The sequence below is a fragment of the Carcharhinus amblyrhynchos genome, chromosome 12, assembly GCF_965287045.1.
Source record: "Carcharhinus amblyrhynchos chromosome 12, sCarAmb.v2.hapA, whole genome shotgun sequence".
NCBI classification, from domain to species: Eukaryota; Metazoa; Chordata; class Chondrichthyes; order Carcharhiniformes; family Carcharhinidae; genus Carcharhinus; species Carcharhinus amblyrhynchos.
The window spans coordinates 69,688,635-69,712,417 of record NC_137335.1 but is presented as its reverse complement, the minus strand read 5'-3'; the positions used below and the strand labels follow the sequence as shown (position 1 = coordinate 69,712,417).

The window sequence follows — 23,783 nt, the reverse complement described above, 5'->3', positions numbered from 1 at the left end:
GAATTACTTTAAATCTTCAAAGGACTATTCTGCTACTGTTGAACTATGGAAACATGAGACGGCAGAATATTTGATCACGGGGGATGAAAGTTGAAGGATGTGCGGCGAAACTCTGCAGGTCCGGACAAAATTGTGGATGCCCGCGCATGATACGGGAGCAATAGATGCTTGTGATAAAAGGATAGGCCTGACTCCTCCGTTCCCCTGTGAGATGGCGAGCCACAACCTGGGCTTGGATAGTATCCTGAGCACAACCCTGGAAACAGCAGAAAGTACTGCTTTGAGCCCTTGCTTAGCTGAGTCCAAGGACCGAGCCCCTTCAAAAACTACTGATTTTCAGTGGGAGGGTAAATGTGCTGAGGTAACTGTATTGCAACATTTGCTTTCTATACAGTGGTTAAAAGAACTGGGACTGAACAACAATGAAGGTGACGGAATAAATGAGCTGACGGGCAGTTGGGTAAATGGAAATGTTTTGATTATCAGAGACAGCAACATGAAGGGAGAGAGAATGGGACAGCCACCACCCAGTTTGAACTGCAGATGCAGCGCTGGGAGTACTTCTGAATCTGCGTCAACAATCAATCCTTGTGATCAAGTTTTATCTGAAGCCAGAGTGGATTTTGCTGATGTGGCACCCATAAGCAATGAGTTTCTTGACAACTGCAATAATAATTGGTCCAATGCTACCCCCTTCACTGGTACAGAAGGCAAAGTGCCAGTCATTTTCACAAGCTTGCTGGTAGTGAGAAAGGACACCGGAGGGGAAGATGGGGAGACGTTCTGCAAACTGAAAGCAGCAGATGCTGAGTTAGCTTTGCTGAGATTGAAGCAGACAGTCCAAAGAAAACTTAGTGAGGGCGTAAGTGCCCATGGTGGTAGACAGACCAAGGAGAGGCCAGCATTGGATGGTGATTTTGGGCAGGTAAAACCTTAACTTAATTTTAATGCTGCACAGGAAATATATCCCAAAAGATAGGAATCCAGCTTGCAATTTAACCTTTTGTATGGGGTCGCAGCTGTAAAAACGCGATCCGTTAGAGATTAGCATTGTTAGAAGCAATAAGCTTTGAATAAAGTTTCTCTCAAACTTGTTACTATGCGGTTTGCAGTTTTGAAAATGTTTTGTAAGTAACAATGCCTGTTTTCTAGTTCACTCGAAGGCAAGTGGTTTTGTCCCGTCAGGATTTCTCTGCCAATTAATGCTTGCTTGCTTTTTTGTTTTTGTCTCTTTCTTGACTAAAGCAAGACAAGCTGTACACGTGGGCAGCGGTCAGCCAACCAACCCAGTCACGTGACCACGTGGAAGGTCGTATCCCTGGGAGAATTCAGACGGTGTGGCCACCGGCCAAGCTCTGGACAGAAGGAAAGCCGAAGCCTGTGGAATCGGGTGAGCAAATGTGGTGGAAGGTTGGGGGGGAGGGAAACATTATTGTAGCTTGCGTTGAAAAGTTGTTTGTTTTTCCTTTTTTTGCTGGTTGTGACAAGTTTGTCGCGATTCCCTTCGCAAATTAACTTCCTAGTCTGTTCTGTGCTGATTTTTAAGGCAGACAAGTGGACACTTGTTCCTGCAAGAGGGCAGGATGTACCAAAGTCAGCTTGGCCTCTGCAACATCTGTGGTCTAGTGCAGATGTTGACATCCTAACTATTAAAGTCCAGTGGTATACTTCACAGAAATATTCACTGATACAAGTCATTTAGGTCCAGCACAGGCCTCGGCCTTTTGCAGGTTAGCCCAATTTTTATTGCTATTTTGATTTTTCTTGTCCAGAGCAATGGACTAATTGTTGTTGAATATATATCCAGGTGCCACATTCCACAGCTACACTGCAGTCATGTGCCAGATAATAAAGCATTAGTCCACCAACCACATCAGTGTGTGTCAAGAAGTACATTTGATGAAGTTCTGGCATTTTGAATCTTTAAAAGTGTGATTGTTTCTAATTTTATTGGAACCAGCACTATTCCCTCATGGTGCCAGGGACCCAGGTTCAATTCCGGCCTCTGGTGTCTGCATGGCTTTTGCAAATTCTCCCCATGTCTGTGTGGGTTTCTTCTCACTCCAAAGGTGTGCAGGTTAGGTTGATTGTCCATGTTAAATTGCCCCTTAGTGTCAGAGGGGCTAGTAGGGTGAATCAAGGGGTTGTGGGAATAGGGCTTGGGTGGGAATGTTGGTGCAGACTCAAAGGGCTGAATGGCCTTCTGCCCCACTGTAGGGATTCTATGGAAGACGTTGGCCGGAATCTTTATGACCTTCACGCCAGCGGGATTTTCCCATCCTGCTGCAGTGAACGGAGATTTGGCTTGTCGCCAAATTCTCCATCTTTGCTGCACTGAGGGAGTGGTGTGGAGTGGTGGTGAGATTGCACCCATCATTTCAGTAATGTGATTTTTTTTCTTCGCCTGCTACCAGTGGAGTTTTCCCCACCACCTGCTCCAATGGCGCAGGACCTTTTTGGTAGATGATGTTAAAAGTTGTATTTGTTGTGAAATTCAAATTGCCTTCCAAGGGACCTCCTTGAGACGTACTCCCACTGTTTACCCAGAGTGGTGTCGAGCCTGTAGCCGACTAATCGAAAATGAGCAAGCCAAATACCTCTGATGCTGGAAATCTGAAATTTAAAAAGGAAAGAGTGCTGGAAATACTCAGGCAATATCTGTGGGGAGAACAATAGTTTACTTTTTCAGATCTGTGACCTCATCAGGGCTCCATTTTTTAAAAAAAACACACCTGGAAAGTTTCCTCTAGTTTTTCTCTCCATGCAGATGCTAAGTGTTTCTGACATTTTCTTTTTCTTTGTCTTTAATAAAATCAGTGCAATAGACCATTACCCAACCATAGCTAGTGTCACTGAAGACCATCACCATAAAAGTTCGTGCAGGAAGAAAAGATGAAGGCAGAGGAGTATTTCTGCAATTGAGAAATACTATTTCAGATTCATGGCCACTCCTATTTCAAGTCCAAAGATATGTTAGGTGGATTGGCCATGCTAAATTGCTCCTTTAGTGTCAGGATGACTAGCTAGGGTAAATGCTTGGGGTTATGGAGATAGAGTCTGGGTGGGATTGTGATCGGTGCAGACTTGATGGACCAAATGGCCACCTTTCTACACTGGAGGATTCTATGAATGTTAAATTGAAGTCTGAGCTTTCTCTCAACCTACTTGTTTCAATCCTTTTACATTTCTTTTGATCCTTAACTAAGATTTTGGCAAAATCATGTTGGGGCCAATAACATTTTGCTTCAATGAGATGAAGTTTGAGATTTAAGAAGCTTGCTAAGGGACTAAAAGCACAGGATTCACTGGATTGGAAAAACATTTTTTACTATGCAAAATCAAAAGAATAAATTGTAATATTCATTTTCTACTCTATTGTTTAGATTTAGTTTGAGTTACATATGGATTAACAGGCAAACTAAAGTTCAACGTTCCACACAGCACAACAATCAGCAAATGCAACAAAGATGGAACCCACTGAATTCTCAGCAACCCACCCAGGCACCCCTAAACAATGGATCAACAAATTTCCTTGAAACTCTGGGTGGCATTTTCTGGTCACTCATGCCCCAAAACAGGAAAATTCTGCCTGAGGTCAATGGATCTTTGCATGATCCAGCCCCTGTCTGCTATGATAGCCCGTGGCAGTGAGATGGCAAAACTACCCTCTCCCAATCTCCACCATGATGGACTCCAAACTTTTCACTTTCAAAGATCAAGCATCTGAGTTCCTTCTAAGCTGCTCCAACTTCTGACTCCCTGAATAACTGCACACCTCCCAGGATTTCAGTTTCATCTCCCCAGCCTTTGTTTCCCTGGATTTTGGATTCTGTACTTGAGATTCTACTGGCACAAGTTCAGCTCGTTAATAGTCGGGTAGCTTCACTGGGCGAGCAGTGTCCCTGGATTTCACCAAACTTCAATCTTCCCAGCTACATCATGCTACATAAATGGTTCCCAAGGCTGCTTCTGAGCCTTATCCCTTTTACAATATGGAGCCAGTGACACTCTCCCCACCTTCTCCATTCCCCAGAATTTCCCTAACTGCACAAAGCTATCAAATTGCTCTTGTACCTTCACCTGGATTCCCGAGGCTTTCTCTGAGCCCTAATCCTTTCCAGTACAGAACTAATGAATGTCTGCCACCTTCTCAACTCCTCAGGATTTCTCCTAGCCCCTAACTGGACATCAAATGGTCCTTGGGACTTCTCCTAAACCCAAATGACACAGCGGCAGCTAAAAACAATGCTTTTCTGTCTGGAGCCTGCAACCTTTTGGAATGGCCTTTTTCCCCTGTTGCAGAGCACTTATTTCCCCCATTCAATTTATCTGGAAATTTGAGCCCTGAAATTTCCTTAATTTCTGCCCATCTCCACGATGTACTCTTCTAGGACTCGCAGCTGCTAAATTAATTGTTGCTCTAACCCCAATACAAAGTGACCTCCTCTGGCTGCATTCATTTGTAAGCAGTGTAGCCCCCTTCACCACCAAAAACGTGCAACCTCGTCCGCAGCTGGGATTCTGCGATACCGCTTCAGTGAATGGCTGAGTGTCAAATTCTCCATTCTTGGTTACAGTAAGATGGGAGCAATTGAGATTGGAGAATCCTACCCCATGTCTCCAGTTCTCCAGCTAAGCAAGCCAACGGGCTGTTTTTATGATCTTGACTTAATAGTTGTTAATCCCTTAATGTGCCCCCAGCCTTTTAAGTGTACTAGTCTTCAAGCAGCTTTAGTTGCCCATTTTTCATGTTACCTTTCACCCTCCCAGAACTAAATATTACTTCTAAAACATCACTGAGCCATGGACTAGATATTTACAATACATTGTAGCACTTGAAGATGATGCATTGCAAACTTGCTGCTTATAACCCAGTGCAATGTCCACCTGGCCCAGTTTGCACCTCCCTGAGTAGTAGGTCTGACGGGAGTTTGAGGCCTGAATGCAGGAGAACGGCGTTATAGTATCTGCAGAGATGGGTAACATTTAAAAAGAAATTTGAACCTCTGGTTAGAAGCAGAAAGATTGACATGATGACAAGATTTCACATCTTAGAACCTTTTACTGTAGCAAATGACTAAAAGCACTTTGACTAAATCATTTCTCTTCTTGTGGGGTGACTTGTACTAGGAGAGAGCATTCGTCTTCTATACCTGTTGCCCATCATACACCTGACAGAATGACCGATCTTTCAGCAAAGAGCCCACAGTTTGTCTTCAAGTTCCCAGTGGGTTCCTGATCCCTTTTTCACCAAGCAGTAGTCTCAAGTTAAAAGCAAAATACTGCAGATGTTGGAATCTGAAACAAAAACAGAAAATGCTAGAAAATCTCCTCGGGTCTGACAGCATCTGTGGAGAGAGAATAGAGTCAACATCCCAAGTGGATGACCCTTCGTCAGAGCTGAATTTCAAGTAAACATCTCTAGGTGCTCCCCTTTCCAGAGTTCCTTGAATACACCGTGCAAGTCACATTCCAATGATTCATTTTCATTTCTGGGACAAATCTCCTGGGATCTTTTTAGATGGCCACAGGATATATCTGTCGGACTAGAGATCATATACTCCTTATTTCCAGCTGTGATAGCTCACAAAGTCAAGCAGCCTCTTCTCCTTGCTGTCTGCACAAAACTGCTGCGTGTCTGATATTTATTGATTTGGTAGGGCAGTGTGTAACCTGATCTCAAAAATTATTTCCCCTACTCGTTCCCATTGCAACATGAAACACATTAACCTTGAATGTTGGTCAAACTCCTGATCAGCTGCTCTTGATCCCGATCTCAATCCCCTTTTATCTGAGAAGCAAATGCAGCCCAATGATTTGCACCCTGTACCTTCACCTTCTCTGGGACTTTAGGAGACTGTTCCCTCCTTACTGCCATTGTTTTCGCATATAAATAACTTGCACCTTAAAATAATGTAAATCTTCCTTTGATCTCTTAGAATCAAACCTCCCGGGCTTACTGTCAAGCAGATTGGAAAATAAGTCACATGACCCCTTCATTTACCCTGAATTTAAAGCTACAGTCCCAAAATTAATCCAATTGTGACACTCTTGCGAATGATCTCTATACCAGTCAATGAATTTGTATCTTTAGTGAAGACAGTTCTAATGGTTTCTCTCAGCCTATGAGTAGAAATTATACACATACTGTTCAGACAACTGTACATGATGCAATCAGAATCCCTACAATGCAGAATGAGGCTATTTGGCCCATCAAGCCTGTACCACCACCAATTCCACCTAGGTCCTACCCCTGTAACCCCACACACTTACCCTCCTAGTCCCCCTGACACAAATGGACAATTGAGCATGGCCAATCCATCTAACCCACACATCTTTGGAGTGTGGGAGGAAACTGGAACACCTGGAGGAAACCCATGCAGACACTGGGAGAATGTGCACACTCCACACAGTCAGTCAGTCACCCACAGCTGGGATTGAACTCTGGTCCCTGGCGCTGTGAAGCAGTAGATAAAAGAATGTAATGCTGAGCAAACGCAGTTTGATACCAACCTAAGAATGTGATTTGCTTTAAAGTCAGTTTTAATTAGTTTAGTAATACAAAATCTGACTGACCTACCATGAGCTAAACTGTACAGTGCAAACTGTATTGTGATTTATACATTCCCATCTTAAAGAATTGGTTCAGATCCAACATTGTGCATTTCAATATTGTGATAAAGGCATTTCTTTGCTGCAGAAGGATATTGCATGTTGGCTGATTAGAGCGTAATTATTTTGGGGAGAAAATGTCAATTATGATTGTTGTAACAAATTAAATGAAACAGGGCAAGGGAAGGGCTCACTTAATTTTAATAAGACTTGTGGTCCGCAAAATATCTATTTAAAAGTGGTCTTTACAGCATAGTTTAAATTTCAATGTTTTACATGATGGTTGAAGATGGGAATTTTAAATGTACTGTTCCATAGTTTCATTACTGATTTTGGGAATTTAAATTATGGTACAAGTCTCCATATTTAATAAGAAATTATCAGCAAAAAACTGCTATCTTGACACACATCCCTTTTCTTCAACAACCTGTTTTTGTGTTGGCAAGGTCTGTGCTGAATCCCAGTAGTGCAACCCATGGCCCCACAACCCTCTGTTTAAAAAAAAACTGCTGCCAAATGACCCAAGTCTTTCACTTAACCTTGTATCTCTGTATCCAGGTTCCACATCCCTCAACCAATAAACAGAAAGTCTGTTTCTGCATACCTGTACCACTGCATTTAAAAAAAACTATTCAATCAAATTACTTGGTGGTCTTGCCTGTTTCCATTGCAATGTTCCTTGTTTTGGTTCAGCTGCTTTAGTCTACCTTACTAATTCTAGCATTGCTTTCATTTTAAAATCTCTCTTCCACTGTCTGAAATAACGTAGCTATTTTTATTCACTCAATGCATTCATGCCTGTAGAGGAAATCAAAGGTAAGGTATTAAAAGAAACTTGGTGCAAGTTATTTTCATTGCACTGCTTTCCGCCCACTGCCTAAAGGGGATAAAATGTGTTTTTTGTGGGGAGAAATTATTCTTGCTTCATGTTTTTATGTAAAAGCTGCAATTACTTCATAAACCTGATTGTTTATTCAAAAGCTGATTAATTAACTGTGACCCAGCAGGAGCCTTGCTTATGATAATTGAAGATACAAATGATCTACATGAATTGCTGGGATCCCAATTTAGGATCCAGATATTGGAAATTCTCTTGACTGGTATATCCTTTAAAACTTAGTTGTCGTGCTTGATCATTTTATTTTGCCCAGTAGGTGGTCCCTTTTACATTATGTGGCAACACCATAAATTTATCGTATTTATCACCCGAGTGAGACCTGTGTGGTACCTTCCAGACTGCTCCCAAGCTTGGGAACTTGTACAACTTCATGAGATCAATGCCACTCTAATGAATTCTGGGTTCTCCTTTCACTCCTGCTCCATAACCTTAATTTATACCATATTCCCTCCTCAATCTCTCTAGTCTGAACACGACTCTCTTCTGAACGTTTGAGTGTTTAAAATAGGAGTTTTTATTGGAAAATACTTCTCTTATCAAAACTGTTGCCGTTTAGCGTACGTGTTCTCCCACTATTGTTTCTTCTATCATTCCCTCCATTGAAATGCATTTGACACCCGTTTGTCCAAAGTACTAACCAATGTCACTCGAATATGTTTGCAGTCTGTTTTACATTAAATCATTCTCTTTATTTCATCTGCACATTTTAGCATTTGTAAACTATATGTCCACAGCTAGATTCCTATTTATGTGGTGGGGTGGGGGGAGAAAACACTAAGAGCAGGCACAGGATTCAAGACCCATTTCACTTGTTTATGCTATTTGTTAAATTCTTGGATTAACTCTTTCTTTTCTCATACCATCACTGATCCTTTGAGTCCCATAGTACCCACAAATCTATCAATCCCAGTCCAGAATATACCCTCAAGGGTAGAGAATTCCAAAGTTTCACAGTGCTGCCCACCTGAGGCTCATAGGATCGTGCGCATGGTCAATGGAGAATGCTGTTCTGTGAGCCTCGTCCACCCTGGAATCAGGTGGCCATGCTGGTAAAATGCTGGCCGTTGTCTCATTTCAGTCCTATATGGCCAAGTCTTTATTCTGAGGGTCTAACCCTAGATCTGAGGAATGCCTCTCAATATGTTATCCTTCGAGCTGTCTTAAAAATAATATTCAAAGGGATCACCACTCACTTTTTTTTATCCAAAGGGTATATATAATATGTGTGCATGTTCGAAAACATATATGGTGAAGTTAGAGGGTTGGGAATCTAGGATATATGGTCCCAAGACGACAATTTATGTTTTTACTCTTGATCTCTTGCCCTGGCTCAGGGCACCTGTTCGTGGCTGTCTCCCACCCCCAGCCCACTTGCTGAGGTCTTCCTGATCAGATCAGGTGAAACTGACCCACTTACCTCTTTGGTGGGGTGGGCTTTTTGTTTTTGGCGGGGGCCGGGGGTGGAGGAGGAGGAACTGCCTGTATTGCTAGCATTGGCCGCTGTTCCTGGTGGCATTGCTGAGACTTTGAGCAGCTCGCTGTCTGATTTTGGCCAGTAGCTCTGAGATTGGCCTCCTATCAGGTTAAGAATGAAACCACCATCTGAACCGACAGCTGTAAAATCAGGTCGGCGCTTTCTGCTCATGTAGTGGTAAGCTTCCCGCCCCCCACCTTTGCCAAAACCCCACAACGCTTTTCAGTCAGTGTGTGGGATCACCACCTCGACATAAAGATGTGTGCGAATTGAATGGAGTTTCTTCTTAAAGCCATTGTGTTTAGATCAATTGCTCAACAAGTCGTTTTTTTTTTACTGAAGCATAGTGGCCGATTACCTCAGAATTGTGCAAGCTGACCCTGATCTGTGCTGCTTTGACCCACCCTGTATCTTGGTGCTCTTGGAATTTCCATCTATAAAAGCAAACATTTATGGGGATTCCAAATTCAGTCAACAGCTTGCAATTTGATTGGGTGTCTCTAAAATGCAGTGTTCATAGACTGGATAGGGCCTGGGAGGGATTGTGATTGGGCTAAATGGCCTCTTTCTGCACCGTAGGGATTCTATAATATGTTTGACTCATTATTTGCTGTTGAAGCTTTTGTCTCAAAGTGGCATTGACCCTTGCATGCAAAGCTCATCACAGCTTTTCCAGTAAAAGAACTGGAAAGCCCTCTTACCTCCTTTCCAAGGCACTTTCTCCACATAACTGGGCTATTGTAACAGTGAACTTCTCTACTGTCTCACATCATTGTGTATGGGCCAAATGTACTTCAGCTATGAGTCAGCAATTCACTTGATCCAAACTAATTAGTACTTATGGTGCAGTCTCTTCTGTAATGGATGGTTTGAGCAAACTGAATATCTACTCACCCCCCCCCCCCCCCCCCACTTCCCAAAAACATGATTCAGACTCCATGTGACCCTTCCCAGTTCAATATCTATTATTAAACACTAATTCCAAACAAATGATTGTTTTTTTTTAGAAACCCAGGACTTGGAATTTCTGCAGTAGACTTTTTCCTGCCAGTTGCTCTGACTTTACTTCAGATTTCTTTTCCTATTCCATTTCACTCCTTCCTGTTTTTCAACTACATTTACTTATCTCTCCTTTTATTTCTAACGCCCTTTCAGACTTCAGTGATTTAGTCCTTTGTGTATCATTCAGCGCCTTTTAATCCCTTTGCAATTTAAGGCAACAGATACTGCAGAAACTAACAGTTGCTACTTAATAGAAGTCTTTGATGGAAGGGTCACAGCTTTTCACCTGTTGGGAATGCATAAGCGGGTGAGCACTGCAAAAAAAATCCAGGATTTTATGGATTCGGGAATGATGTTGGGAATATGTAGACTTTCATAGCAAACATGGAAACATAACGGCAGGCGGAGGCCATTCAGCTCTGAGTCTTCTCTGCCATTCATTATGATCATGGCTGATCATGCAAATCAGTAATCTGTTCCTGCTTTCTTGCCTCCATATCCTTTTGATTCCTTTTACCCCAAGAGCTATATCTAACTCCTTGAAAACATGCAATGTTTTTGGCCTCAACTGCCTCCTGTGATAGAGAATTTCACAGGTTCAGTACTCTTTGGGTGAAGAATGCCTCCATATTTCAGTTCTAAATTGTCTACCCTATATCCTCAGACTGTGACCCCTGGTTCTGGACTTCCTCACCATCTACCCTGTCTTAGTGATAGTATTTTATAGGTTTCTGAGAACCTTGCACTGCATCCTGCCCCCTCCCCCTCCCCAATTCATTATTCTGAACTCCACAAATATAATCTTAACCAACTTGATCTCTCCTCCTGTTATCCCAGGAATAAGTCTGGTAAAATGTCTATGGTCTCTATAGCAAGAACATCCTTCCTTGGATAAGGAGACCAAAACTGCATGCATATTCCAGATGTATCCCTGCTCCTGTATTCCAGTCCTCTTGCTATGAAGGCCTTTTTAATTCATTTTATGGGACGTGGGCGTCACTTGCCATCATTTAGAGGCCCATCCCTCTTTGCCCAAGGGTTAAGAGTCAACCACATTGCTGTGGCTCTGGAGTCACATGTAGGCCAGACCAGATAAGGATGGCAGATTTCCTTCCCTAAAGGACATGAATGAAACAGATGGGTTTTTCTGACAAACAGCAATGGTTTCATGGTCATCAGTAAGTTCTTAATTCCGGTTTTTCTTTTATTGAATTCAAATTCCATGGTCTGCCGTGGTGAGATTCGAACCCGGGTCCCCAGAATGTTAGCTGAATTTCTGGATTAATTGTCTTGCAATAATACACTAGGCCATCACTGTCTGCATGCTTGCTTTAAGCGACTGGTGTACAAAGACACCCATTTTTCATTGCACGTTCTTCTGCCCTCAATCTACAGTCATTCAGATAATCTGCCATCCTGTTTTTACTCCCAAAGTGGATAATCTTGCATTTATTTATGTCAATGGGCATCTACCATGCATTTGTCCACTCACACAACTTGTCCAAATTGCACTGAAGCATCTCTGCATCCTCTTCACAGCTCACCCTCCCACCTAGCTTTGCCTGCAAATTTGGAGAATTTGGTTCCCTTAAGTATATATCGTAAGGGGAATTGGCTGGGGTAGCCCTCTTGGGGAGGGGGGAAGGGGTGGGGTCTCGTATTCAGCTGATCTCAGCAAACACTGACTTTGCTAAAGACAGTGTGCAGATAAGGACATTCTTTATTTAACCAGTACGTTTGGGGGAGAGAGAGTCAAGAGGATTCCAACTTCTCTCTGACTTGACTTCACACAAGCACAGCAGATATACATATCTGACGATTTGATCCTCCTGCCCAGTTACCATCCAAGCTGGATGGTCCAATTACATTAATTGGCCAACAGCATTCTACCTTCCAGCAGAATTAGGAATTCGTTGGTTAACTGAGCCCAGAGATTCCTGCCCCCCACCCCCCAACCACCTTTGCCTTATCTTAATCTTAACAGAAGGGAGTCATCTTTCTTATGTTTTCTGTCCCCTTTAGCAGTGGAAGCTGAATATGTCTATTCATTGCAACCTAAAGCCGAAGCTTTCCATTCATTTCAAAAGCCTTGGTGGTTGCCTGGCCTGCCCCTGATAATGGGGAATATCCTGTAAGCTTCATTCCAAAAAAAATGCGGCCTGTCTAATTAAACTCATTTTCCTTTTATGCCAAGAGGTAAATTGCTTGTTGGCTAAAGCTCACAAGAAAATAGAAAAATACAGTTTCTATAATACTTATTCAAAAATGATTATATATGTGCTTGTACAGACAATACCCCCTCCCCCATCAACTCTGAGTTACATCCTTGAAGGACTCCAATAGATTTGTCAAGCATGATTTCCATTCTGTAAATCTGTGCTGACTGTGTCCAATGCTGCCGCTGTTATCCAAGTACTCTGCTATTGGATCTTTTACTCTGGATTCTAGTATAATCGTGTCAGGCTGACTGGTCTGTAATTCTGTTTTCTCTCTTTTTAAATAGTGGGGCTACGTTAACTACCCTTCAACCTATAGGAATTGTTCATGTCCATAGAATCTTGGAGGCTGACCACCAATGCATCCACTAGGGCTACTTGGTTAAGTATAGGAGTTGGGACATCTTGTTGAAGTTGTACAAGACATTGGCAAAGACACATTTGGAATACTGTGTACAATTTCGGTCACCTTGTTATAGGAAGGATATTATCAAACTAGAAAGAGTGCAGAAAAGATTTACTAGGATGCTACCGGGACTCGATGGATTGAGTTGTAAGGAGAGGCTGAATAGACTGGGACCTTCTTCCTCTGGAGCGTAGGAGGCTGAGGGATGACCTTAGAGGTCTGTAAAATACTGAGGGGCATAAACAAAATAGGTAGTCAATCCCTTTTCCCAAAGGTAGGGAAGTCTAAAACTAGAGGGCACGGGTTTAAGCTGAGAGGGAAGAGATACAAAAGCGTCCAGAGGGGCATTTTTGTCTCACAGGGTGGTGAGTGTCTGAAACAAACTGCCAGAGGTAATAGTAGAGGCGGGTACAATTTTGTCTTTTTAAAAAGTATTTATATACTTACTTGGGTACGATGGGCATAGAAGGATATGGGCTAAACGCAGGCAATTGGGATTAGCTTAGCGGTTTTAAAATAATAGGGGGGCATGGACAAGTTGGGCCCAAGGGTCTGTTTCCATGCTGCAAACCTCTATGACCCAATGAAGTACTCCGGGATGTAGATTATCAATTGCCCCCCACCCCCAGCAACATTTCCCTACTAATACTGATTTACTTAAGTTCCTCCCTCTCGCTAAACTCTTCTCCAACATTTCTAATATGTTATTCCTGTCTTCCTTTTGAGGGTGGAACCAACTAGTGTGTTTGTGGGCAGCCATTTTTGTTCCCCATTATAAATTTCCCTATTTCTGACTAAGGGACCCACATTTGTCTTCAATTATGTAAAGAGAAAAAGATTGAAGGAGCTTTTACAGTCAGTTTCATGTGTCCCACAAGCTTACTCTTTTATTTTCCTCCTCTTAAACAATTTTCTTGTCCTTGTTTTCTGAATTCCAAACTGCTCCCAATCCCCAGATCTTTTTTCTTTTCTGGCCAATTTGTGTACATCTTAATTAAAATTATCTCAAGTTTTCCTTAAACCATGGTTTGGCCACTTTTCCCATTTTTTTATTTTTGTGCCAGACAGGAATGAATAATTATTGCAGTTCATCCATGTGTTCTTTAAACGTTTACCATTGCCCATCCATCATCGTTGTTCTTAAGTAACATTCCCCAATCCATCATTGTCAACCCAATCCATTGCCTGCATGCAATTTGAATTTGGTTGAAACAGTTTATCTGAATTAATCAAACCCATGTTTATCAGCATGCAAAATCATTTATTTGCTCGAGGTTAATCCAACATTGGCATACTGGCCCAAGTGACAAAAAGGCATTGTCTAATCCATTCATGCTGCTGTAGCTCATCACCGACTTGTTTGTGCTTTGTTTAGAATAACATCTACATTTGTTAACCAGTCCTGAAGTAGACCCATTGTTAAACAAATGTTTTTGGAGATTTTTTTCCTTGCACTAGTTCCACCAGTAAAGGCTGACACTGCGTTCATGCAATGGGTCAGTCGCTGAGTCTGGGACAGAGTCGAAACATCAGCCAGGGTTACTGTACCAGTTCACCATCTGAGTGGATCAGAGAAGCGACATTGCTGTGCTACAGCATCAGGGACCTCTGTTCAATTAATTCCTGGCTTGGGTAACTGTGTGGAGTTTGCACGTTCTCCATGTTTCCTGTGTGCTCTGGTTTCCTCCCATAGGCTAAAGCTGTGTGGGTTAGGTGGATTGATCATGCTAAAGTGCCCTTTAATGTTAGAAGGACTAACTAGGGTAAACACAAGGAGTTCTGGGGATAAAGCCTGGATGGGTGGTGGTCAGTGCAGACTTGATGGGACGAATGGCCTCCTCCTGCATTGTAGGATTCTATGAATCAGCTGTTGGGCCTTAAGATAAGAATGGCCTTTGAGCCTCAATGTGGATTACAAGCACCTTGAATGATTCAAGGGTGCAGGGCATGTCAGAAAGCAGGTAGGAGCTGGTTGGATAGTGAACAAAGATGGGAGAAGAATGAAAGAGTCAATCTAGCCCTACCCTTTGTTTACTCATTCTGTTTCCTGCCCTGTTTCATGTGTTGGCTGGTTCTGTTAATTATTCCCTCTGATGGAACTGGTCAAAGTTTGACTTAGCAGAGGAATTAAGTTATTAATTTGCTGTGTGCATCTCTGTTACTTTCATTAGGAAAAGATTTACATTTCTTGGTCTTTGCTATGTAATTTTCAACTTGGACAATGAGGTTTAAACTTGTAGTACAGTAATGTTGACGGTGATACATTTAAATTGAGTTAATATTGGCGTGGAGTTGAAGAATTTAGACCTAAATTTATTTATCTTTGGTCGTGAACTTAAAACCAAGGATCCAATTTATGAACTGTTAGTCCTCAGCAGGCTCAAACTATCATACTGGAGGTCTGAAGATTGTGTGAAGACTTGGAGAAAATGGCAAGTAACTGGGGTCAGTGATGAGTTGGCATGGAAAGTTGACAATGGAAATTAAAGCAATGGATCAGCTCTCGTTGGAAGAAGTGCAGTGGAGGGTTATTACTGAAAGTCAAAAGACAATCCATATCTCATTTGTGAGACCAGTCTTGGGTAGTGCAGTGGCACCATCATGCAGAGGAGGAGGAGGAGGACAATGAATACTAATGAACTAAGAAGGGACAAAATTAGGAAGCGGCAAGCAAGGGGTGTTGGTGAAGATTGTGGGGTCATGAAAGAGAGCCAAGAAATGATTGATGTGATACAGTCAGACATTTACAGCATGGAAATAGGCCCTTTGGCCCAACTTGTTCATGCTACCCTTTTAACCACTAATCTAATCCCAATTATCTGTGTTAGGCTCATATCCGTCTATCCATCTTATCCATGTAACTGTTAAAATGCGTTTTAAAAGACACAGTTGCACCTGCCTCTACTACTACTTGCACCTCATTCCAGGCCACACTCTACCCTCGGTGAAAAACTTGCCACTCTGGACATTATTGTATCTCTCCCCTCTCACCATAAACCTATGCCCTCTAGTTTTAGACTCCCCAATCTTTGGGAAAAGAAATTGACTATCTACTTTATGTATGCTCCTCGTTATTTTATAGACCTCTATAAAATCACTCCTAAGCCTTCTACATTCCATGGAAAGAAAATCCCAGTCTGTCCAGCCTCTCCTCATAACTCAAACCATCAAGTCATGGTAGCATCCTAGTAAATCTTTTCTGCACTCTTTCTAGTTTAATAATATCCTTTTGAGGCAGAGAGGGGAAATATGATGGGAAGAGTAATGGGACATGGGACAGCCAGGAAGAAGAGGAGGAACGTCTATGACCAAATGGTGAGATGTGACGGCAAAAGAATTAAATGCAATGGAACTAGAAGGAAGTGGGCGTCTGACTGGAGGGGGGGTGATCAACCAGTATTGTGGCGACTTCCAAGTAAAATGGGGGGGGAAAAAAAAGAAGGGAAGCAAGCTGAGAGCCAGAGTTGTTTTCTGAAATGACTCCAACTGCGAGCTGTTCATGATTTTAGAATTGGTTTGACTGCAGCTTTGTAAGCCCCATGCTTGGTGTCTAGTCGGCAGCTAATTTGGCCAATCAAGTGCCAGACAAGAAGTTCCCAATTTAAATCCCCACTAAAATGTGTAGTAGCTCGGAGGCAGAGAGCCAGCATCAGTGTTTGAAAGAACTGAACAGTTCAGTCTGAGCTGCCAGCTCTAGCTGCTATGGTTACATCATTTTTATGGACTAACGAGAAAGAAACGTCAAGCTAGATTCTTCAGAAGAGGGCTTAAAAACCTGAGGGACTGTTCCATTCTGGAATTTGAAAGGGTGAGAGTCTACCGAACTGGGTGGGAGATTGGCAAAGCTGGGTTTTAGCAAAAGAAAGTGAAAGTTTATATTTTGTTTGGACTTTGTTTGTGTGAGATGTAGGATTTTCCTGCTTTCAGTTTGCCTAGATAGCATTTTCTGATTTAAGTACACAGTAATAACACTAAGTGCAGTCGTGGCCTTCATACTTGACCTTTGTCGTGTTAATAATTTCAAGTTACCATTAACTTGTTAATCTTGAGTAAACTTTGGAAATTCTAAAATTCAAAAGCAAAAATAGTAATAGGTATTCAGGAAGGTGTACTCATGTAAGGAAAGGTATCATCTGCAAAATATGACCTTCCTCCAGATGGCTTGAGTTGATGTTGAATTGCTGTGTTAAGTGGAATCTTTTTTTTTGCTCGTTTTTACTTTGCCGGTTATTTGGAAATGACATCTGCAAAATGTCCATCAAAGCTTAGTGCTTTTGTGATAGCTCAGCTTAATCAGCCGGAAACTGTCTACTGTTGTGTTTTTCTTCTGGCATTTCCACTTGTTGGAGTGCTAGAGCATGAATGTTGATGAACTTGCTGAAAGTAAATGAGTGTACCTACTTGACTGGGAGAGTCCTGCCTTTCCTCCCCTTTGGTACCGCTTGCCATTTGCGTTAAGAACATTTTGAGCTGGGGAAGGAAAGGAACCCGAACAAACTTTCATTGAATGACTGTAAATGTTTTTTTCTCTACCCCACCCCCCCCACACAATTGTGGTGACTGAGGCCGACTGCTGTCTTGTTACAGAGAACCGCGATGCCGTTCTGAGTTTGAAGAGGATACAGAAAGAGGAGCTACAAACGTTACAAGTAAGTTACAATTCTGAAGTGATTTCTATTGAGTTACTAATGCATGGGAAACAATGGTACTATGTGGATGGGTTTAAAAAATGGATTAAGAATGAAAAATCAGAATTGAGAGAAGTCATGCTTTTGGACTGAAAATTATGACAAAAAATATCAGATCCCCAACCTTAAATGTTTTTTTGTGTTCATCTGCTGCTAGTAAACAATTTCTTATTTTCACTCAAAACTTTTTATTTTTTGACTTTGTCAAACCACAGATCAAATGTTCTGGAATTGCTTCATGTTTTCCAAAACTTTGTAAAAACTTTTTTTTGTGGCAGTGTGAAGAAAGCTCAAATTGGAGATTTAATTTCTCTGCCCTCGCCCCTTTCCTCTTTCAGGGGAAGTAAAATCTCAGCAATAACAGACTGGGGGAGGAGCACAACTTGGGTCGCAAATTAAACTTCCTGCGCCAGTGAGAGTCACAGGCAACATCGATCCTTTCTTAAGCTTTGAAGTGTAATAATTAACCAGCTATAAGGAGGGTTAAACCTGTAATTACTGCTGCAAAGCCAATGGGCAGACAATGGAATCGTTTTACTTAATAGATACGTATTCATAAATGCAGCAAGAAGGCTTTGCTTTTCTTGTACTACACCTTGCATTGGAAAATGAACAACAATGCAAAAAAAAAAGTCATTTATATATCCTCTGTCAAAGCCTCTAGATGTTCCAACATGCTTTAAAACCACAGGGGTGATTTTGAGCCTGTACGCGCCCTCCATAGTAAGGGTAGCATGCGCTCAAAATCCGGAGAGCGTGATTTTGTTGCGGCAAGATCTTGAGTTCTGATCTTGGCTCCTTATTGGTGGAGTGGCGTGAAACACGTTGTGGGATCAGAAAAGCTCAGCTCATTTTAATTCATTAACGAGCACACTCTCTCCACGACTCTTCCCCCTCCCCCTCCCATGGTGTCACACTGGCACTATTTACAACAGGTCTACAGACCATGGTGCCTTCACCTGCGAGGGGGATTTCAGAGATGAGCACTCGGGGAGCCAGCATCCTCCCACGGTGCACCATTGCTCGGGGCACCAGAGAGTTGTTGGGCAGGTAAGTTAATGCGGAGTGGGTGTCCCAGAGTCACCGCTCTGGGCAGAGTCGTCGCCCACAGGCCTCGCCTTCCCTTCATGTCAGGACGCCCCTTGCTTTTTAAAGGGGGTTATGAAGGCTGGTCTGCAGGCAGCGCTTGCTTGTCCTCCTTCCTGGGTTCCTGTCCATAACACAGCTGAGTGAGTGCCCTCCCTTAGTGGGGGAGTGGTGACTTAACACTGCCATTCTCACACTGTAAGAAGTCTCTCAACACCAGGTTAGAGCCCAACCAGTTTATTTGATAGTAAACCCACAAGCTTTTGGAAACGCTGTTCCTTCGTCAGGTGTGTGGAAAGTCCTAACCTGGTGTTGAGACTTCTTACTGTGTTTACCCCAGTCCAATGCCAGCATCTCCACATCATTCTCTCACTGCACAGGGATCAGGTACGAGGTGAGCTTGATGGTTTTCCCCCAGCTTGGTGGGATGAACAGACAGGGTGGCGGCTCTGTTGGGTGAACAAGCTGAAATTTAGTGCCATGACAAAATGATGACCTATCTACATTACTGCCTATGTTAACCCGTGCCCACTAAGTGCCTACAGTTTCTTAATCTGCCTGGGTCCAGGCCTGCTTTCAGGCAGCGTGGATGTTTGACTGCTTCCCTACTCAATGTCAGGAGCTGGAGATGTGTTATTCACAGAGGGGGTGACAGATGGGTTGGAGGTGCCCATGGTCTCCTGGCTGGAGGGCCCTGGGTTGTACTCTTGCCCATGCTCTTGTCTTGAAGGAGCACAGAGGTTCCCAGAAACTCCATGGAATGGAGGGGCAGCTAGAGCGAGGTCCAGAAGTTCTGGCATTTATGGTTACGGATTCCTACCAGTGCCTGCACCATGGTGTGGACATCTCTTGCCATGGAGTGCACATCCTGCACCAAGGTCTCCACTACAGATGCCACCCTCGCAGTGATGAACTCATTGCATCTCGCTGACGGCATCATCTCCTCGGATCAAAGGCAGTGGGATTTTGAGGAGGGCTGATGTCATCCCTTCTTGATACTCGCGACTCTACCTTTTGCAGCTCCAGCAGCTGTGGGACGACCAGGCCCAGGGACACATCATTGGTGTGGGGTTCAGCAAAGTCCTGGGTTCTGGTATCCTTCGGACTGCCGGTTCCTTGGAACACCCATGCCTCCGGGTGCTGTGTGAGGTGTTCACCAGTGAGTGATCCAGAAGCCTGCCTATGTATTGGACCCACTGAGGCGAGAGTTTCTGTGCTAGTGCTGGGTACAGGTGACAGCTGTGATACCTCTTCCATGATGGGGTTGAATAAGTCCCCCTCTGAGCTGCTGGAGTACAGTGGTTCCGGGGGCACGAGGATGGTCCAGTGGCTGGCCTTTCAAGAGAAAGCACCAGTGCATTTTGCAGATACTGAGGGAGCATTGACTCACTTAAGGAATGTGTTAAGGATTCTCTCATTTCTCTGCTGCCCTTAGTTCACCAGCAGTGCAGTGACGCTCTCCCTCCCCAGCCAGCTCAAGGGCTCGCTTCTCGAAGTGTGTGAGAGTTAGCAACTCCGATGTGAATCCAGCTGGCTCTGCCTGTTGTGGTTACGTTTGTCAGATGGAGAGAGTGTAAGTGGGAGTGTGGACATTTCAGATGATGTGGTGTGGCAGACATGGGGTTGGGTGGGAGCTGGAGTGTGGTGAACATAGCAGCTACTGCGGGAAGCATGGTGATGATGAGAGGGAGGGGGGGAAAACCTAGTGGCTGAGTGAGAAAGGGTTGGGGGTGGGAAGGAAGTCGTATGGGAGACTGGGAGAGGTTCATTTACCCTGGCTGAGTGAAGATAATTGTCCATCTTCTGACACTGCTGCCCAGTCCTCTTGTGAAGTGTGCTTGCACTGACCAGGGCTGGCACTGCATCCCAGGCAGGGGTGGTCACCCTGCTAGACAGCTGTTGCCTATCTCTGCTCCACTCCAAGCATCCTGGTGAAATGTGTTGCTAGCTTCTTGACTGCCATCCCCTGTAGTCATTGTGGAACAAATCTCCACATTTATGTGGAGATCCTAAGCTTGCAGCAGCTAAGTCGTTATGCGGCAGGTGAATCAGAGGGAACATGCCACAGGAAACACTTGGGGCAAGCATGGCCCAAAAATCCTGCTCAAAGACTGGAATTTCCCTCCTGTAGTCGATCGATCTTTGCACTGTCCACTCTTGCCCACTACCATTCCCGTGGCAGGCAGGATGGGAAAAGTCTGTCCCCTCTTTTTGCACCAGAACCAACACTCCGCCATTTTCGGCTAAGATTTCACCCCACAAGTGTAGTTGCTGTTCTGATGTAGGAAGTTATCAAGAGGGTGGCAGGAACTGTAGGGAAACTGAAGGTTTATAGCCGAGAAGTTTTTTTTTTCTCGAACGGGAATAATAGTTTGACGCTCTTCCAAAGAGTGACGCAATTCAACATCCAAAGTTAAACTAATAAATGGTTGGGGAAAAAGGATGGTGTGGCCAACAAGTGATGGCTCAGTATGAATGGAGTAGTTGCTGAACTATAATTATGAAGTTAATAATTATTGTCACCTTGCACATGATGAAACCCTGGAGTGATTTAAAAATGGGGACCTGGGAGCCCATGTTCCAAGGGAAAGGGCAGTGAACTATTTGGTTGAAAGTGCCAATATGGAGGTTGATCAAGCTGGCAACGTGGGCATACGGTGTGACATTCATTGCTATAAAGAAGATTTAAGGATGTTATTTGAGAGGAATGTCTAAAATTAGGGCAGTATTGGACAGGGCAAATAGAAAAAATCATTTCCTAGTGGTTTGGGCTTCTAACACAAGGGAACACGAATGTAAAAAAAAAATTAAGACAGCAAACATAGCAGGACTCTTTTTATTGTCTCTGTACTCCTTGCAGAGAAAAACATCTGTTTGGTCGAGGTGTCTTATTCAAAAACTTGAGCTGATGAATCTGGATCAGAGCTGAAAAGAGGAATTGTTAGGGAGGTGGGCTGAAATTCGTAAGTAGTTACTAAATTAAAATGTTGGATAGTAATGAAGTAATTATTCATAATGTTTACTCAGTGACTGGGTAAGATGCTCTTTGAGTGTCAGTGCAGACTTGATGGGCCGAATGGCCTCTTTGGCACTGTAGGGATTCTACAAGCAAGCTTTTGGGCACCTGCCATAATATCTTAGAATAGTTACAGCACGGCAAGAGGACATTGTCTGTCATGTTTGTCTGGCCCACCAGAAGGCAATTTACCTAGTGCCGCACCCAATTTTTGTACCGGTAGCAGCTTTTACTCGAGATCAATCAATTTTGCGCAGATTGTGAATTTAACCTGAGACAGTCCTAATCCAAATGGCTCAGCTAATCACAGGATAATTTTGTGGTACTGCAGAATAGCTATTAAGGTTACGCAATGTTTTAAAAAGTATTACCGTCAATTATATAGCCAAAATTCACATTATCTGACAGAAAGGAGATGAAATTTAATGATCAAATTCTTAGCCTCAGTTGACCCTGCTGCCGCCTCCTCCTCAGGCATTTTTCACATTCTAAGCCCTTCTAGCATGAAAAAGTTTTTCTTCATGTTGCCACTGTCACTTTTGTGGTTTGGTGCAGTGTTGTACTTTTTTTTGTTAAAGGTAAAGCCACCATAGTTCCAGGTGACCATCTGTGGCCCTTCCCTTTTTGAGGCAGGGGGGCAGTGGAGAAAGAGAAGAGCTAACTGGTGGTGATTTAACCTAAGGATCACTTTGGGCGAGGGACAAGTTTGAGAAACAGGGCCTTCACGAGTAACCTCACTCCGTATGGGAATTGAACCCGTGCTGCTGGCGTCACTCTGCATCATGAATGAACCAGATGAGCTAACCTATCATTTTTTTGTAATGCTCCTCTGAAGCACCTTGGGATATTTCATTAGAGTAAAGGCATTATGCAAATATGTTTTTGTTGCTCCAAGACAATGTTTCATGTCATAACTTAATGAAATAACTTACTGCGCTACAAAAGTGGAGAAACATTTTCTTTACAAATGTGTCTCCACGGTTTAAAAATATCACAGCAATGTTGGTCTCTTTACAAAACTCAATGTGAAATAATTTACCATTGTAAGGGGGATTGACAGGGTAAATACATGGGGCTATGGGGATAGGGCCCAGATGGGATTGTTGTCAGTGTTGGGCCGAACAGCCTCACTCTATGCTGCTGGGATTCTATGATACCTCCCTTCCCCCTCATTCTCTCTCTCTCACCCACGATTTTAAATATTGGGCAGAATAAACAGTAGGTGGCAGTGAAGTGATGTAGAAAATTCTAGCAATTATCAAGCTGCTGTGAGATGTCATATGGGAGAATCATTTTCTGTAAAGTGGCATTGCATGCAGGATATTTAAATCAGTTTTGAAACATTTTAAAATGCACAGTTTGATCTGGAAAACAACTGCACACAGTGACATAGATTTTAATCGGATTCCTTTGAATTTGGGTATGCAGTGTGAAGTGATGTAAATATAGAAAGTTAAGTGAATAAATAAGTTGACAGTTGTGTTAAAATGATAGCTTAGATCAAGCTAGGTGCAAAAGCAGCAATCTTCAAGTGTCAGTTTTTAGACGTGGGATCATTATCTATATCTGTGCTGCTGAAGCTTATGAATTGTTCTGTTAGAGCAGGTGGAGGGAGGATGGGGAATTGATGTTTACATTATTTCCCTATCTCGCATGGAAAGGGAGGGGGTGTCTCATTCTGAAGGCCAACTCTCTTCTTGCCTGAGACCCATGGGGATCCCCTACCCTCCTACCCCTGGAACTTGTCTTTTTTCAAAGGTCGGAGTTCTAATAGAATCCCTAGAGTGCAGGAGAAGGCCATTCGGCCCATTTTAGTCTGCATCGACTCTGACGGAGCTACTTAAGCAGGCCCTCTCGTCTGCCCTATCCCTGTAACCCCACACATTTCCCATGGCTGATCCTACTAACTACATATCTTGGGCACTAAGAGGCAATCCAGCCTGGCCAATCTACCTAACCTGCATGTTTTCGGAGTATGGGAGGAAACCGGAGCACTTGAATGAAACCCATGCAAATTTGGGGACAGCCTGCAAACTCTGTGCAGGCAATGACCCAAGCTGGGAATCGAACCCTGGTCCCTACCGCTGCAAGGCAGCAGTGCTAACCACACTTGGTCCTGGACAGAGTACTGCTTCTGGCCCCTCCGGTGCTATGCCTATCCAGTTTGAAAAGCTGCCAGCCAATCTGAAAGCAGTGGGCAGCACAGTGGTTAGCACTGCTGCCTCTCAGCGCCAGGGACTTGGGTGCAATTTCAGCCTTGGGTCACTGTTTTAAGGTTGTACATTGTCCCTATGTCTGCATGGGTTTCCTCCGGATGCTGTAGTTTCCAACAACGGTCCAAAGATGTGTAGATTGATTGGCCATGCTAAATTGACCGTAGTATTG

At 43.4% G+C, this 23,783-nt stretch overlaps 1 protein-coding gene across 1 annotated transcript in view; it reads left to right on the top strand.

The window, feature by feature from the left end:
• Positions 1 to 23,783, top strand: part of fmn2b (formin 2b) — a 409,270-nt gene that overhangs the window by 64,857 nt on the left and 320,630 nt on the right. The window contains 2 exon segments of the mRNA XM_080199671.1: positions 1,246 to 1,390; positions 17,196 to 17,257. Of these exon segments, the coding sequence (XP_080055797.1) occupies positions 1,246 to 1,390; positions 17,196 to 17,257 (207 nt within the window).